The 15,939-nt window shown below is 53.1% G+C and overlaps 2 protein-coding genes across 4 annotated transcripts; both read right to left on the bottom strand.

Moving 5' to 3' along the window:
* Window positions 1-151: 151 nt before the first annotated feature.
* GGA2 (golgi associated, gamma adaptin ear containing, ARF binding protein 2) lies at window positions 152-10,802 on the bottom strand. 2 transcript variants are annotated; one of them, XM_009092019.4, is made up of 17 exons: window positions 10,717-10,802; window positions 10,085-10,169; window positions 9,220-9,295; window positions 8,617-8,715; window positions 7,603-7,726; window positions 7,018-7,121; window positions 6,511-6,591; window positions 5,701-5,838; window positions 5,519-5,600; window positions 4,850-4,969; window positions 4,432-4,599; window positions 4,155-4,210; window positions 3,720-3,871; window positions 2,751-2,920; window positions 1,653-1,822; window positions 1,143-1,253; window positions 152-567 (listed from the first exon to the last, which is right to left on the bottom strand). In XM_009092019.4, the coding sequence occupies exons 1-17, from the start codon at window positions 10,748-10,750 to the stop codon at window positions 457-459; spliced, it is 1,881 nt and encodes a 626-aa protein (XP_009090267.3). In that variant the 5' UTR covers window positions 10,751-10,802; the 3' UTR covers window positions 152-456. The 2 variants fall into 2 exon arrangements, with proteins under 2 accessions (XP_009090267.3, XP_030085580.2); XM_030229720.2 differs by lacking the exon at window positions 8,617-8,715.
* Window positions 10,803-10,926: 124 nt separating this feature from the next.
* Window positions 10,927-15,907, bottom strand: EARS2 (glutamyl-tRNA synthetase 2, mitochondrial). 2 transcript variants are annotated; one of them, XM_050980311.1, is made up of 9 exons: window positions 15,768-15,907; window positions 15,143-15,298; window positions 14,803-14,992; window positions 14,105-14,577; window positions 13,220-13,328; window positions 12,394-12,547; window positions 12,157-12,287; window positions 11,792-11,927; window positions 10,927-11,598 (listed from the first exon to the last, which is right to left on the bottom strand). In XM_050980311.1, the coding sequence occupies exons 1-9, from the start codon at window positions 15,889-15,891 to the stop codon at window positions 11,515-11,517; spliced, it is 1,557 nt and encodes a 518-aa protein (XP_050836268.1). In that variant the 5' UTR covers window positions 15,892-15,907; the 3' UTR covers window positions 10,927-11,514. The 2 variants fall into 2 exon arrangements, with proteins under 2 accessions (XP_050836268.1, XP_030085581.1); XM_030229721.2 differs by lacking the exon at window positions 15,768-15,907 and having other exon boundaries at window positions 15,143-15,718.
* Window positions 15,908-15,939: the final 32 nt, after the last annotated feature.

Here is a 15,939-nt window from a genome sequence, read left to right as displayed (position 1 = left end):
CCCAGCCGCGGCCCCGGCTCTGGGCCCGGCCCTTCTCCCTCCCAGCGCTGCCCACCGCCCCCCGGCTCCCGCTGAATCTGGCACTGGCTCCGGGGAAACCGGGCCGGGGTGTCCCTGTGTCCCTGGAACAGGCTGGCGTGAGGCTGAATGCTGGTGTGGATTCGCTTTGTTTGTTATTTTTAATTCACAAGTGAAGGGGAGAGGGCCCGGAAGCAGCAGGAAGGTGTGCGTGGCAGAAGCGCGGAGCCTGCGGGCCCTCCAGCAGGCTCCTGTAAAGCCGGCTCAGCTCCAGCCACAGGCTGTGGCAGACGCAGCCAGCCCCCACTCCTCCTGCGGGCACAGCCAGGAGGAAGGGGCTGGCAGATCCCCAGCAAGGTGCCCTCACGGAGCACTGCTGGGCCCAGTCGCTCCCCATCTGGGCTAAGGGCACTCTGCAGCGTCCGAGCCAGCTGGACTTCAGCTCCTGTCCCAGAGCTCTGCTTCTGGAAAGCCAGTCACCTCTCCCACCTCTCGGAAGGGCTGCAGGCCCTGCGTGAACACCAGGCTGTACCTCAGGCGGATGGGATCCTGTGAGAGAAGGGAAGAGAGGGGCACACCATGATTATAAACTCCCGGATTCCTTCACCCCTTGTGGCCTCAGTGCAGTGAGCCACCTCTGAAAGGGAAACACCAGCCTTGCAGAAGCTCTGCACAGAAGGAAACCCTGGATCTTCCCAAGATAGACAAGAGCAACTTGGAAGGAAGACCAGAGCATGCCAGCCATGGCATGTTGGCAATCCAGGCCTGCCCAGCCTACTCAGAGACAGAGTTTCTTACACTGATCTTGGATCTCATAACTATCCACCAGTGCAAAGACCTGTCACCCATCACTGGTGCCTTGGGTGTCCCTGTGTTCCATCAGCTGCCAACACCTGCACAGTGACACCTGCAGTGCCTGCAGCTGCCTCTGTGTGCAGATACTCCAGAAGGGCGCAGGCCCCTGCAGGAACTGCCCACACAGCCCTTCGGACTGTAGCTCTGGAAAGCTCTTTGAGCAGAAATATCATCTTCCCAGCACAGTCCAGACTGCCCTGTCTCTCCCCTACACCTCCCCATCTCTCACACAAACAGCCAGGGGGACTCCCAGTGCCCACCAGCAGCACCTTGTGTGGGTTGGAGAGCAGCAGCACCTGGGACAGCACTGCAGGTGGGAGGAGAGGGCTGAAGGCTGGCAGCTCAGAACCAGAGGCTGGTTGTAACTTTATTTGCATGGTCTGAAAAAACAAAAGAAACACTTGTTAGTCCATGTTGGGAAAGGGCTGTGAGCCTCACTGAGCCATGGAGCTGAAGTAAAGATGCATCAGCCAGACTCTTCATTCAGTGAAAAGCACAGCCTGCACCTAAAGGCAAATATTCCCAGACAGCCAGTTCTATGCCACACAGGGAGCAGGAGCCCTGCCCAGGAGGCTGAAGCAGCAGCTCTGGAGCCCTCTGGCAGCAGCAAGGCCACGGACACACACAGGGAAACAGGCACCACTGTACAACAGGATCTCCGTGCAGAGACAGAGAGCCACACAGTTTCCCATGAGCAAGGCAAATGCTCAGTAAGAAATGGTGGACCTTCTTCTCAGGACATCTCTGAGCATCCCTACTACTTGTCACAGGCTTCTCACCTTTGGGACTGCAGCCTGGAACACTATGTCCTTAATGGGGTGAGCTGAGGTGCTCAGCATGGACAGGACCATCACCAGCACGTCTGGTCGGCCGGGAGCTGGGTCTCTGGAGAAGTGGAGCATGGCCTTGAAACCATTCCTGTCATACACAGTGACTGGAGAGATGGTGCCTGCCAGAGACAAATTGAGAACCAGAATCAAAGCCTGGATTCCTCTCCCATCCGAGGGCGAACAGGAAAGATGGGATAAGGAACAGCAAAAAGGAAAGTTCAGACAAACTTTTACTTCCTTTGGCAAACTCACAGACCAAGTGGCACACAGCCCCTGATTTACATCTGCCTCCAAGGCAAAGACAGGAATCTGAATGTCTGCCTTGGGGATTTGGCAGCTCAGGTTTCACCAGTCCTTGAGAGAAGTCAGGTGTGGATCCAACAGAAATGTGGTGGGAAAAGCAAAGTGCCTTTCTGAGAGCACACAAGATCTGGCTCCTTACCATCTGTGCCTGGCAAATTCATACCTGACTGTCACCATCCTGCCCTTCCAAAATCTGCTAAGAGCTTCACTTGAGATTGAAGGCAGATCAGGATGTCTGTGCACCTGTCCTCTTCCAGCAGCAGTGAGAGCCAAGGCTCTGTGGCCCTAGGCTGAGACCCCAGGGTGACATTCCCAGGAAATGCTCTGGGTTGAGCGGCAGAGCTGGGCCATACAGTGTGAAACCAAAAAGCAGAGGTGGAATGAAGAGCTTCCTGCTTTAGGAAGTGGGACAACTCCCACTCAAATTGTCTTTTAGGACTCTTAGTAGAACAACTGTTCAAAGCTTGACTGAAGGTGCGAAGGACAGAGTTTAGAAGCACATTACAAAGATTAGCCAGGGCAGAAAACTCCTGAGCAATGAGTAGGGAGGACAAGGACATTCTCATGCTGTGATCCCTAGCACCTACTCAAATTCTCAGGTACATTAAGCCCATCACAGAACAGTCATTACTTGTCTCCAGCAACCCACACCCCAATGTAGCATGAAGCTACATTGGCTTCCTGTCCTGCAAAACTCATGGAAGAGCTCTAGTAAGCAGAGCTAGGGCACAGAATTGTACTCACTTGGTATAACTGAAACTAAAGGCACAAAAAGGTTTTCTAGAGAAGCATCATTGGAAGCTGGATGCAAAGAGGCAGCAGGCTTCAGATCATAGCCTGGACTGAGGAGTGGAGGATCTGCCACTGAGTTATTTGGAAGATCTGGAAAGGGCAATTTCATTGGTGATAAATCCCTGGAAAGAAAAGCATGCAGAAAGCTTGCATTAAGTGGGGATACTACAGGGAATGTACTGTCTTCTGCTGTGTCTGTCTCTATTCCCAATCCCTCATTCCCTTTAGGTATAAAGAAACTACAGACTTACACTCTGAGTCCTTGAGGAATTCAAAAACTATCATCTATGGAAGATCTTGCTGTTTCAAAATTCATTAAGGCAGATTTTGGTTCTGTTACTATGGTAAAACTTAGGTTTAGGGCTTTGGAAGTCTGCCATCCCTGTGCACAGCTTCTCTGGAGCCCTAGTCAGGCAGATCAAAGTAAATTCCAGCTCAAAGACATCGCAGGAAGCTGAAAATCTTCAGTAAAGTTTCTTGTAATATGGCAGACTGTATAAGCATACTGTAATAGTCTCCTGCTCTGAGGAACTGTGGAGATTAATTTGATTTGTGAACTCTTCCAAGCTTCCACTGAATGTCTGGAAATTACCTTGTCACAGTCTGGAGAAAGCTGAGGAAAGTGCTTTTTGAGTGACACGTTATTATAAAAAGGTCTGACGTAAGGCTTTTGTTCTTTTAGCTCAACATCACCTTGTTATCAACCAGTAGGATTTGTCTCCCCAAACTTCTGACCCTTGGAAGGTCCTGGTGTGCAATTAACTGCAATTAACCAGTGCACAACTGCAGGAGAGAGCCAACGTGTGCATGGATCACTTGCCATCACTAAACAGGGGTAGCTGAAAGGTTTTCCTGAATCTCCCTGCTGAAAAAGAATTCCTCAGCCCCAAAATCAGACTCTATTATGCAGAGTTTACTTACAAAGAGAATGTCTTGGTCCTGGATGGTGGAGAGAGCTGTTCATCCAGGCTCTGGAATTCACTCTTCCCTGCACAGATGTCCTCCCAGCCCTCCTGTGGTGCCAGGGCTTGAACAGCACTTACACCTTCCCTAAAGCCATTGTGTACAGCAGGCTGGAAAATAAGGTCCTTTAGGTTCATGCTGTATAATATCAGCAAAAATAAACCTGTTGCACTGAAGAGAATTCTGTTTATCAAATACCACTATCTAAAGCAGAAATACACGAGTCATTTGGTTGCAAACTGCACCTGAGAGACTGAGAGCACAAGGATTTCAGTCTCCCTTCAGAACAGAGTGGTACACCAAAAGGGCTGCCAGAGAAAGGCAGACCAGCAATCATCTCTGATTTTTGCCCTTTATACCTTATGGACTGCAAAGTATCTGAGCATCACTCACCTCTGCCAGGCCAAAATCCAGGGGTGGTTCCTGTGTGACAGGGGAGTTCCTGAGACCTAGGAAAGACATCAAATGCCACAGATAATTACAGAAAACAGGGGTTTGCCACAGGTGCTTCCTTTGCTGTCTAACACCACTGGAGACACTGCATCCCTGAAGACTTCCATCTGGAAGGCTCCACTTTGTCTTGGGACCGACACTGAAGTCAAAGTTCTGCTCTCTTGGCTGAAGACCACAAACCCCAGCAAGGAGGTGACACTGCAGTGCACCTACAGACCTAAGGAGTGCAGCTGCTCCTCGAGCAGGCAGCTGGAGGTGGTGCTGCTGTGTCGGGAGGCCGAGGCTGTGTCTGCAGAGGGCTCTGGGGGGGTCAGGGCCGTGGCCTCCAGCTCGGAGAAGTCGATCAGGGTGTAGCTCCTGGTGCGCCGCGGGGCTGCTCGGCACGCTGGGGGACAGAGACACAGTTAGCCAGGAACCTGGGGGAAGGATGGCACAGCCACAGCTACAGCTGTGCCTCGAAGGCAGAGAACTTGGGCAGTATTTTCTGTCAACTAGACACAAGAGAAAATGATGGGTAGCTAATATTTTTCCTGTGTCACAGCACTTTCTCCAGGTTTGTTCTCTGAGCAGCACTTCCCTGCCAAACCCCGCTCCCACCTGGCATGCAGGGCAGAGCTGCTGTGGGGGCTTCTCACCTGGTGCACGGGCAGAGCTGGCAGCTGAACCTCCTCCATCCCCGTCCTCCTGGCTGGCCACAACCTGCCTGTACTGCCCCAGCACCCGTGAGAGCTTGTCATTGGCCTGCAGGACCTCAGCTGGGAAAGCAGAGCAGACACAAAATACTCATGTTCCAGGGAGAGGTCAGGTCAGTTCCACAGCACCCCCCAAAATGCTCCTGAGGAAGGGACAGTGCAGTTCAGGAGCAAAGGCCAGCAGAGCAGGCTGCCCTCAGCTCCTCACTTGCCTTTCATTCCATTTTGCACACACAGCTGCTGATTCCAGGCCTCTCTCTCATTTATCAAGATCCCTTTGAAATCTTATCCCACCTGTAAAGTATTCCTAATTCCTGCTGTCTCTTCTGCACTTTCTTTTCAGTTCTCTGAACATCAGAACTCAAAAAAACTCAGAAACCACCCCAATGAAGAAATGGATCCACTGTTTAACTCTGGGCTCCAAGTGAAAATTAACAGCTTCCTCAGAGATGAGCAGGAGGAGAGCACACGCCACTTCCCCGGGCATGGTTTCATGGTGAGGGTGCAGAGCCTTGCCCACAGGGTGCCAAGCAGCCGAGGCACTGCCCTCCCAGGGCAGGGCACAGCCCTGTCCCAGGTGCCAAGGAGCACAAGGACAGTGTTGGCTCTTACCCAGAGCCTCCTCGTCAGGCACTGCCTCGCTGGCCAGGCGGAAGAGCAGCGGCCGGAGCCTCTCACAGCGCTGGAACAGAGCCTGGGGGGGAAACGTTCCACTGCTCAGCACCCACACCTGGTCTGTGCCACCACCTGCAAGGGACGCTCCCTCTAGGAGAGGGAGGAAAAAGAGCATTTACCTGTAGGCTCTCCTGGTCAGCTGGGGATAATTCACGTCTCCTGTAGCTCTCCAGGAACTCATCCATACGTTTGACATTCTCAGAAACCTCACCGATGGTGTTCACTCTTCGGGACACCTGAGCTGACTTTTCTTGTTCCTGTGATGAAAAATTTGGCTGGAGCACTCTGGGTCACACCTATTAATAGTTGTTGCAGGTGGAGAAGGCACAAAGCAGCACAGGTGAGAACAAGCCCCCAGCTCTCTGTCAGGGCACCCTGGCCGTGTGCTGTGGAATATGGAATCCATCTCACCACAGGCACGAACGTGACTTCAGAATTTGAGCTGGGAGTTGGTGACTTCTGCCACACAGAACAACACACTCAGAACACCACAGGGCTTTGTTAAACCAAATCTGTGTGAGCAGAGAAGTGGGATGCTCCTTCAGACAGAACATGCAAACAGACAGGCCAGACGTGCACACACACTGCATGCAGGAAAGAGGCAGTTTTGTACAGAAGTGACTTCTTTCCATCTGGGAACTGAGTTTATTTTTGGAAATTTCCAACCACCACTGCAGTACTACTGCCAAGGTCCCACTGACACAGAAGTGTCCTGCTGTATGCACATTCACAAATTCCCTCTTCCTGGCAATGGCACATTTTAGGGAAACAAAACAAAATTATCTCATGCTGTAATCTCAGAATAATTTGGAAAGACTGAACACGGCCCCTTCTGTGGGGCTGCAGGACAGAGGGTCTCCTGCAAATGGAATGGCCAGGTTCCCTCCCACCCTCCCTGGTGCCAAGAGGCCTCTCCGGGGAGCTCCCACCTCCTTGACGACGCTCTGGATCAGGCGGTTGGCTGCCTGCAGGTCCTCGGGGTGGCTGCTCCTCAGGAGCCTGGCCAGGAGCTGTCAGGGCACAGATGGGGCAGCAGTGAGCAGCAGTGGCACTGTGCTCACAGCACAGCCACTGCTGCAGAACGGTCCCATCATCCTGGAGACACGTCAGCTCCTGTCCCATAGCCTAACCCAGGTTACACTGCTCCTGCATACACTGCATGGTCAGGATTAGGGACTCTGGCTCTGTAAGACCTGGAGAAACCTTTCCTTGGGGAGATTTCATAGAAACAGATGTTTTTCTGTAAAAAAGTTTCACTTTTTTTCTAAGGAAATATTTCTGACAAACCTTCAGAGAGTCCTCTAGCTGTTGCACTGCAGGAGGGATCAGCATTATTCTGAGACTGTCTGAAACAGCAGAAGCTCCCAAAATATCACTGAGCCTCTTTTCTCATCAGGACAAAACAGAGGGTGAGGCACAAAGACTCTAAGGTTTACCTTGGACTTCTCTTCATCTGTGTCAAAAATAGAATTCTGAGGTCTTGGAGAAGGGGGAGGTAAAATTTTGTCTTCTGGCAGTTTGGGATCTTCTTTTACAATCCCTGGAACAGGTAACAGTAGCTGTTCAGTGATGTCCAAGCTGCTGAGACCTCAATGCTCAACAGTGCATAAGGTTTTGCACAGATTTCCAGATTAAAATACCACTGAGGACTACTAAATATAATGGAGTGGATGAAAAAATCCATCCTGGGATCCCTCTGAACTCATCTCTCTTAACCCTGGGAGATATTCCAGGGCAAAGATCACTTCTGAGCCTGTCCTGTGCTTTTTTCCCGGCCCACAGTGTGAGCAGAGGCCTCCAGACCGGTCTGAGCTGTGGCTCAGGAAGGCTGTTCTCTGGAAAATCCCTTTAAACAGTTCCATTCATCCTTCAGAACCCAACCAGCCTGGGACCTTTGTCCCTTTTCATTACACACAGCATGTCAGGAAAAAGCTGAGTCACAAGCTGAGGGGGGCAGATATCTGTGGGGGAAACCATGGGCTTAGGAAGCTAAAAAGGAAACTGAAATAACAGAACTGAACCTTGTTTCTTCAGCATCTGATAAGCATCCTGGATTTTGACTTCCTGAGGAAACCAGACTGTCCAACTGAATATCACTTCTGTGACCCTTGACTTGACTTTTTCTGAAGACCAAATTCCATAGTACTGAAAACAAGACAGTAAAGAAAGACAAATAGCTCAAACCCAAAGAACTGGTGCCAGGTCTGGCACAGGGATCCAGCCCCAAGGCATTTTTGTGCCAACACCGAGGATAAAATGGATTCCTGTGAGTTTATTCACAGTGCTGACAACTGTATCCTGGGTTAGGAAAAACAAGAGCTGTTATGGAGTGTATGAAAATCACACACACATTCTATAATAATCAAAATTAAACCACTTCAAACTTCTCTGATCACTTCTTGAATCCAAAACCCAAAGCAGGTTATTTTAGTGAAAACATTCTGTGCTTGCTTTAAACACTCCCCTTAACTGCTGCAATGCAGTCACAGCACTGGCCTCAGCCAGCCCCAGACACAGGAAAACTGAACAAAACCAGAAATGAACGTTATTATCTCTTATCAGCATCTGGGTGCTTTCTCCAATTTCTCTCATTATTGCCTATGACCACTCCTTTTATTATAAAAACACAAACCTCCCCAAGGCCAGGCACTTCAAACTGATTAAATGACACCTGTCCTCTCAGAGCAGTAAACAGAATTCAGAGATATGTGCTTTAAAGTCTGTGGCCTCACTGAAATTTTGTTATCAAGCCTGAGACTGAGACAAGGAGTTTTGTTCTTCAGTTGAGCATTTCTTTGAAATCAGCTTTTTGCAGCTCTGCCTTTGGGCTGATGCAATGGAAAATGAAACGTGCAGCAGTGGTAAATGTGTGCAGGAGCCACCAGAAAGGGAAATGGATGGTGTGATGCTCAGAGGGTGTCTCAGGCAAGCCCAGCCCACCCAACAAAGAGGAGCATGGCCAGAAGATCTCACTGCCTCTGATAAAGCAGAGCTGCATTTCTTATCCCAAAACACCCTGTAACCACCATCCCTACCTTTGGGGAAAGCACTTTTATCAGCTCATTCAGAAACCTGAATTTTGCCATTTCACTGTGAAATCTGTCACCACAGTTGTTCACACAAGTCTCCAGTACCTGCAGAAAACAAAATGTTACCAGCAGGAACTGAAAACACAAGGCTTGGGGAGCTTTCAAAATCTTTGTCACTATATTACTAAATCTAAGAACTTTCTGACACTGCATTCCCCAACACGAAAGACTGAGAAAGTCATGCAGCAAGAACATGCTTTATTCCCTCATCCAGCTTTCCTAGGCAGCACATTTAAGGCCACCTGCTCTGTTGTACCCATCCCTAACAACGTTAGAGCTATTGCCTCTTTGGTGGGACACAGCTCCCACAGCCAGGGCTGCAGACCAACCAAACACCTCAGCAGAACAGCATGGGGGGGAACAGAAGCAGTTACAGCCTCCACTGTGCCCTGGCTCCTGTATTCCTTGGGCAAGGGAAAGTTAAATGGAGAGGCATCCTAGAGAAAGACATCAAGAGAAAAGGAACAGAGAGCTATCCTGTCTGCTCTGCTTTCTACCTGCCAGCTCTGATTCCCAGTGACTGCTTTGTGTGCCGATGGAAGTACTCACTGTGAGAGCATGCAGAGCTTCCCCCTCCTGAGGGGACTGGATTTTGTGTGCCAGCAGCCTCAGCGCAAACCACGGGCTGGGGAAGAGCAAAGCAAGTCACACCATATACGAGTTCCCAGGAAAAACAAATGCTGCTGGGCTGGGTCTGCACAGAAGAGCAGCTGCTGGGCTCACAGCAGGACAGACACCCTTCCTCGGGCACAGTGCTGGCCCGGGCACTGCACACACACGGGGTGAACCGGTGACCCCAGCACTGCCCTCCAGCCCTGCCCAGGGGCTGTCCTTTGGGAGGGAGCAGCTGGGACAGGCTGCCCCAGGCAGGCACCACCAGAGCTGGCTCTGCAGCTACAGGAGCTTTGATGACAGCCAGGGCAGCCTGTGCCAGCTCCTGGGCACGTGCTGGGTGCCAGGCCATGAGCTCTGAACTCAGTCTGCTCGAAACACAGAGATGATCACTAGGGTTTGACAGGTAATTTGCTTAATTAGTCCCTGCTACTTCCCAGAGCCCAGACTGTCAGCTGGAAGGTGAGGAAATCTCAGCAGAGATCCTCTACCTGTGTGGAAGGAGAAGCTGAGGCTGAGCTGCCTCGGGGCTCCCCTGCAGAACCCCAGAGCAGAATCCTTGTGCAGACTCCTAAGGACATGGCCAGCAGGACCTGCTGCCCCGTGGGCTCCAGCAGTTGATGTCAGAGCCCATTCCCTGACATCACCCTCCATCACACTGGCACCTATTTCCAACTCATTTCTGCTCCCAGGAGGGGCAGAGCCCAGCAAGCCCCCTCTGCAGCTCCCCACACCCCAGGCCCCATTCCTGCAGAGCCAGACACAGCCTGGGTGAACACAAAGAGCTCTGTGTCTGCCTTACCCCTCCGTGTCAGCGTTCACCTGCTCGCAGAACCGCTGGATGCATTCCCAGTTTTCCTCAGAGGTACTCGGGTCAGTGGCCTCATCTTACAGAGGGAGAAAAACAAGAGAGGAAGAAGAAAAGCCCAGGCTCGGTGTGAGCCAGTGCCCAGAGCAGGAAGCAGCTCAGACCTCGCTGCTGCAGCTGCTCCAGAGCTTTCTGTAGCAGAAAGGGGAGATCCAGGACAAGCAGGAAACAGCTGTTGCTAAAGCCTGCCTATAAATGTAGTCCCAAGCACACAGTTACAGTCAAGCACAGCCTGACTACAGCAGACGTTGCTTTTAGCAGGAGAAACTTAAAAACCATTTACAGGCAGCTCTCCCGGGACCACTACAAAACTTGTGCTGGAACTAAACAGTCTTTTTTGGCTCTATCCACTCCCCAGCCCGTCACTCAGCCAGCTTTGGGGGCTGAGGATGGGCAGGACAGATGGGGGAGAAGCCAGATGCAGCAAGCCAGCACCCACATCACTCTACAAGGGTTCTGAGGGGACAGCAGCCCCTTCCCCAGGGAGGTGAAGCTGCTGCAGTGCCCACCCAGGTTGGAAGAGGCAGCAGAGGCAGCCCTGAGCCCCAGCCCCCAGCCCCACTCACTGAGCCAGCGCTCCAGCTGCCCGCTGCCAGCCATGGCTCCGTCCTGTGCCGGGCAGGAAGCGGCTCCAGCCACCCCAGCCCGTGGGCAGCCCACGTGAGGCTGCTGGGGAGGCTGCTGGGGAGGGCTGCTCTGTGGAAGGGCTCGTGTGGGCGTGAACTCAGCACAACCCTGCCAGCTACTCCCTTCACAGAGTAACTGTGAGAGCGGAATCCAACTCACCACACTGATTTAATAATTAAAAGGGCATCAGACAAAAGAGGATAAAACATCCCAATCTCCTGATCAGAGGTGTTTTTAGCAGAACCACGTGCATGACACAGTACACAGGAAAGCCCCCTCTGAGCAGCTCACTGAGCCTGGTAGGACACCAGGGTAGCTAAGAGGGCAACAGCTATAATATACATACATATATATATAAATATATAAAAATACCCCCCTCTGTATTTATTGGGGAACCACGTTGTGTAGCTGTAGGCCCTCTCCAAAAAGAATCTGTTGCTTTCAGCAGTTCAGTTACTTTCTGTCCACATGGTCTGAATTTAAATGCTGATACGTGTAGTCTTCTCCCGCCCTGCCAAGCAGGCTCCTTGCACAAGGCGACGGCAGGACAGAGTTGAATCTGGACTTGGTTCCTCTCCCAAACGAAGTGGTTTGAGGTTAGTGCAGGTTCCTACAGACGTGGGACCAGCCCAGACACCTGCCTGGCCTGAAGCCCAGCTCGTCTGCTCAGAGCTGATCACGCAGGTGCCACCTGCACCACCCCAGTGCGTGGCATGGCAGCGTCACCGGCGTCCCTGTCAGCTGGCCAGGGCTCTGTGTATGCGGCCACACACCTCCTCAGCTCCCAGGGTCACCATCATCTCTGCCACGCTCGGGCCGTGCTGCAACAGAGCGAGGCACTGAGCACAGGAACTGAACTGCCCAGCATCACAGACTGATGCCAGCCCTGCTCAGAGGGACCTGACAGGTTAGCACCAGAGCTGAGCCAGGACTAGGCTTGGAGAACTTTTGTAAAACGTGGGTTTGAGCTCTGTGAAAGCACATTGCACATGACCTCAGAACTGCTCTTTTTACCTGCCGCCCGCTGAGCGCCAGGCGCAGGAGCTGCATCATGCTGCTGTACTTGGTCTCCCTGGTTTGCTTCTGCACACTTCTCAGCTCTTTGTTCAACTCCTCCACAGTCAAGGCAGCTGCTGGCCTTGTCAGGAGCCTTTGGGAAAGAAGGTGTCCTTACACTCTGGGGACATGGAAACACAGGGCTCCTACCTCTCACCCGTGCCCTGTGCTCACCAGCAGCAGAGCTATTTCAAAAGAGCAAGTATAAACTACAAAATTATGCCACAGACCTGGAAAACCACAGAAAAAGCAGTAATTCTTACTGTTTTCAGAGATGAGGAGTCACTTCTGCCACTACTCAGCTCAGACAGCAGCACACTTACCCTAAGACCAGTTTTCCTATTTTATCTACTTCTGCAGAAATTGTTTGTAGCTGCTGCCGGGACACCGAGGGCCTGACCCACAGGTAGGAGTAATCACTTGACACCAGATCCTTCAGGAGGCTTATGTGACCCTGGGGGAGGAAAGCAAAGCTGGCAAGGCAGAGGGCTGTGCTGTGGAGGAAGCAATTCCTCAGCCTGGAGGATGGTGGCACAGCAATCTGCCACCACCACTCATACTTTTCTCAGCAGAAGGACTCGCTCCACAAATTCATTTTCTAGAACATCTGGATCCACTTGCTGATCCCCATAGATGAGCTCCACCAGCCCCTGCAGCTCCCTGACCAGCTTCTGGCGCAGCCCTTGGTTCTCAATGTGACGGGTGAGGTGAATCCTGCAGCAGAGGAAAGACCTGGTTTTGGATTGCTTTGGGCTACCTGGGATCACCCCAACCACATCTCACAGAAATCACAGAATATTCTGAGCTGGAAGAGACCCACAAGGATCATCAAGTCCAGCTCTTAAGGGAATAGCCCATCTAGGGACTGAAGCCATGACTTTGGCATTCTTGGCACCATGCTCTGACCAGCTGAGCTAAAACTGTGGAACTGTTAGAAAAGCAGCACTAAACCAGAGTCAGACACTCTCCAAAGAAACATTTAGCTCAGGTGCCCCACAGGGAACTGATGATGAGGCCACTCTTAGCAGCACAATGTCCTAGGAGCACAAGTGTACTTGCAGAAGAACCTTCTGGAAGTGTTAACTCTTTTTAGATGTTATTTTCTTAGGTTATAAGCTTAAGACTTTAGATCCTCCCAGCTACACCCACCCTCTGCCTAGATTTTCAGTGTTGCCAACCCCAGAGTCTAAGCATAGAATGGGAGGGGAGGCAGGAACTGTTTGAGCAGAAACTTATGGTTGTTCTTACTTAGCATAGCCCAACAGCTGCTGCACCAGGACCATGCTTGATCCAACAAACAAAACCTCCAGCCAAAGCCAAGTGCTAGAAATAAATTCTCACTGGCATGGTGCTTACTACATTTTAAAGCTAGCAATAATTTTTTACCTGTTGAATTCTGGGAGCGCTTCAAGGTCCAGGAGAGCAGAGTGAGTTGTAATTCTGCCTACTTCAAACTGGGAGATCAGCTCCTCCAGAGTCCTCCCCATCTGCTTCTCTGCAACACAAGCCAAAGGAAATCACAGGGCTCTGTGCTCCCCTTGGGCACGGGGCTGGGAGCACACTGAGCAAAGGTGGCACAGGACTGCCACTTGTGCAGTGCCAGCAGCAGCAGGGGTGTCCCCTGGCAGGCAGGAGGGAAGTGGCAGCAGGCACACTGCCACGCTGCCCTCTCCCCAGGAGCCTGCTGTGCTGCAGAGGCACTGGGAACTGGGATCTTCTGCTTGGCTCCATCACCTCCCTCAGCAGAACCCCTCTGCCTCAGCTGGCCACACAGAAGTCACACGCAGCCAGGAGTGGGCACTGCCCAAGCAAGATTTCATTCCCAAGCAGAGCTCTCAGAACACAAGTTAATTTGTGATCCCCACACAGCAAGAACCACAAAAGGAGACATTGGCTCAACTCCTTGTGGTCTGTCAGGTTAAAGTGGGACAGGTGCCAGACAACACTGCAATCACTAACCACAGAATGCAAGTTTTCCCAAGACTTCACAGAGTTTCTCAGCCTTGAAGGGAGGGTTTTCCCAAGGGAGAACCCATTAAGCATCTGATTCAACTTTTAATGGCTGCACAGCAGCAGCAGATTTCCACCATTCCAGCTCCTTCCACAGGAGCTCTGCAGAAGGCCTGGTGGCACCTCAGTGATTGACTGGTTATGTGACACCCATTCCCTGACCCCTTCAGACACAGGGAAGGTTCTCAGCTCCTAAACCAAACGCAGCCCGTGGCAGGCAGTCAGCACGAGGCGAGCTGGCAGGCGGGAGCCCGGCGGTACCTGCGAAGCCCGAGCCGCAGTTGGTGATGATGTCCAGCAGTGCCTCTGGCAGGAAGCCATCCCGAGCAAAGCGCTCCAGGAAGATGTCCCCCTGCCTCTTGGACAGCTTGCCACCGTCCTTGTTCAGCAGCAGCGGCAGGTGGCCAAACTGAGGCGGCTCCCAGCCAAAGGCCTTGTAGAGAAGCAGGTGCTTGGAAGTCGAAGCCAGCCACTCGGTGCCACGCAGGACGTGGGTGATGCCCATGTAGTGGTCATCGACCACGTTGGCCAGGTGGTACGTGGGGAAGCCATCCCCCTTGAGAATCACGGGGTCACCTTCCACCTCCGCCACCTCGTGCTTGTTCCAGCCGTAGACCAGGTCCTGGAAGGGCTCCACGCCCTTCTCCAGGCGGAAGCGGATGACACAGTCCAGGCCCTGGGACAGCTTCTGGGCCACCTCTGTGGCCGTCAGGTGCCGGCACCGGTTGTCGTACCTTGGGGAGATGAGCACCAGGCTTTCTACTCAACACAGGCCAATGCCAGTGGCCCTTCTTACATCCCCAAAACTCTAAGCAGACGCCTGAATTTTAGCTGTGACCCACCCACTGCGCATCTAGTCAAACACCTCATCTCTGGAGGGTGACACGCTGCTCGCTCCGGGCAGGAGGCACAGCCCCGGTGCTGCGAGGCTCTGTGCAGGCAGGGGGACAGGGACGTACCGCGGGGTCTGCTGGCTGCGCAGCGCGTCCCTGCGGAGCAGCTGCAGGCGCTGCGGGCTGCAGAAGCAGCGGTAGGCGGCCCCGCTGGCCAGCAGCGCCGCGCTGGCCTGCCCGTACAGCTCCAGCCGCCGCGACTGCACGTAGGGCCCGGCGGGGCCGCCCCGCCCGGGGCTCTCGTCCGGGGGAATACCTGCAACACCGGCACGGCGGCAGTGAGCAGCTGGGCTGCCAAAACAGCCCGGACAAAGGCAGTCAAACCCACCCTCCAGCTGAGTACTGTTAGCCTATACAAGAAATACAAGGTTTCAGCAGGTGAAAAATAAAAGATGTTCCTAAATACCTGCCCAGTTCAACATATCTTCTATTCCTTCTGCAGCTCCAGGCACCACTCGATTCTGATCTGTATCCTCCACTCTTAAAATAAAGGTCCCTTGGTGCTTTTTGGCAAAGATATAATTGTACAAAGCAGTCCTAAGGCCACCTAAATGCAGAAATCCTGTAATCGTGGGGAAATCAGAGGAGGCGGTTACAAAGGAGACCCAGGGGAGAGTTCTAAATATGAGCTGGAAGGGCACAAGATGCTGCCTGCGATGGCAGCGGCACCGAGGCGGGAGCGGCACCGCACTTCGGGGCACGCCCAGCTCCGGGGGCACTGGCTCTGAAAATAACTCATGGATGGCTACTCCCAGGAACAGAGTCCCCAAAGCGACTTGGCAATCCCTGACAAGCGGGCACATGCCAGGAACAGCACGGCCACGGTACAGCAACCGTGACCCCGCAGGGCGGGGGGGCACCGGGACACGCTGGAAGGGCGAGCCCGGGAGGACCGGCAGGAGCACTCCGGGGATCCAGCAGCGCTCGCACCCCCCCAGAGCCCGAATTTATGTTTTCCAACCCAAAACCCCGCCCCGCCGCAGCGCAGCTCCCGGGGTGGGCAGGGGCGGGGCTGCCAAGGGGTCGGTTACCTGTGGGGCTGGGCCCGAACCGGACCCGCGGTCCCCGCTCGGGTCCGCGTCCGGGTCCGGGTCCGGGTCCCGGTCCCGGTCCCGGTCCCGCCGCGCAGCGCAGCGCGCGCAGAGCTCGCGCCATCCCGCCACGCGCCCACGTGGCCGCGGGGCTGTTTCCGCCCGGCCGCGG

Source organism: Serinus canaria, chromosome 14 (assembly GCF_022539315.1).
Source record: "Serinus canaria isolate serCan28SL12 chromosome 14, serCan2020, whole genome shotgun sequence".
NCBI lineage: Eukaryota > Metazoa > Chordata > Aves > Passeriformes > Fringillidae > Serinus > Serinus canaria.
The sequence above is the reverse complement of the archived record's forward strand: the minus strand, read 5'-3'. Positions and strand labels throughout refer to the sequence as shown.

What these genes read in the sequence shown, in the direction of transcription:
- GGA2 (XM_009092019.4), bottom strand. Translation starts at nt 10,750, where the DNA reads ATGGCTGGCAGCGGGCAGCTGGAGCGCTGGCTCA. An exon ending in AAGCTCTGCATGCTCTCACA is followed by an intron (nt 8,716 to 9,219) that starts GTGAGTACTTCC and finishes TGTTTTCTGCAG; the next exon opens with GTACTGGAGACTTGTGTGAA. An exon ending in CAGCTCTGCCCGTGCACCAG is followed by an intron (nt 4,600 to 4,849) that starts GTGAGAAGCCCC and finishes TCTGTCCCCCAG; the next exon opens with CGTGCCGAGCAGCCCCGCGG.
- EARS2 (XM_030229721.2), bottom strand. Translation starts at nt 15,539, where the DNA reads ATGTGCCCGCTTGTCAGGGATTGCCAAGTCGCTTTGGGGACTCTGTTC. An exon ending in CGCAGCCAGCAGACCCCGCG is followed by an intron (nt 14,578 to 14,802) that starts GTACGTCCCTGT and finishes CATCTCCCCAAG; the next exon opens with GTACGACAACCGGTGCCGGC. An exon ending in GCGCTCCCAGAATTCAACAG is followed by an intron (nt 12,548 to 13,219) that starts GTAAAAAATTAT and finishes CCTCTGCTGCAG; the next exon opens with GATTCACCTCACCCGTCACA.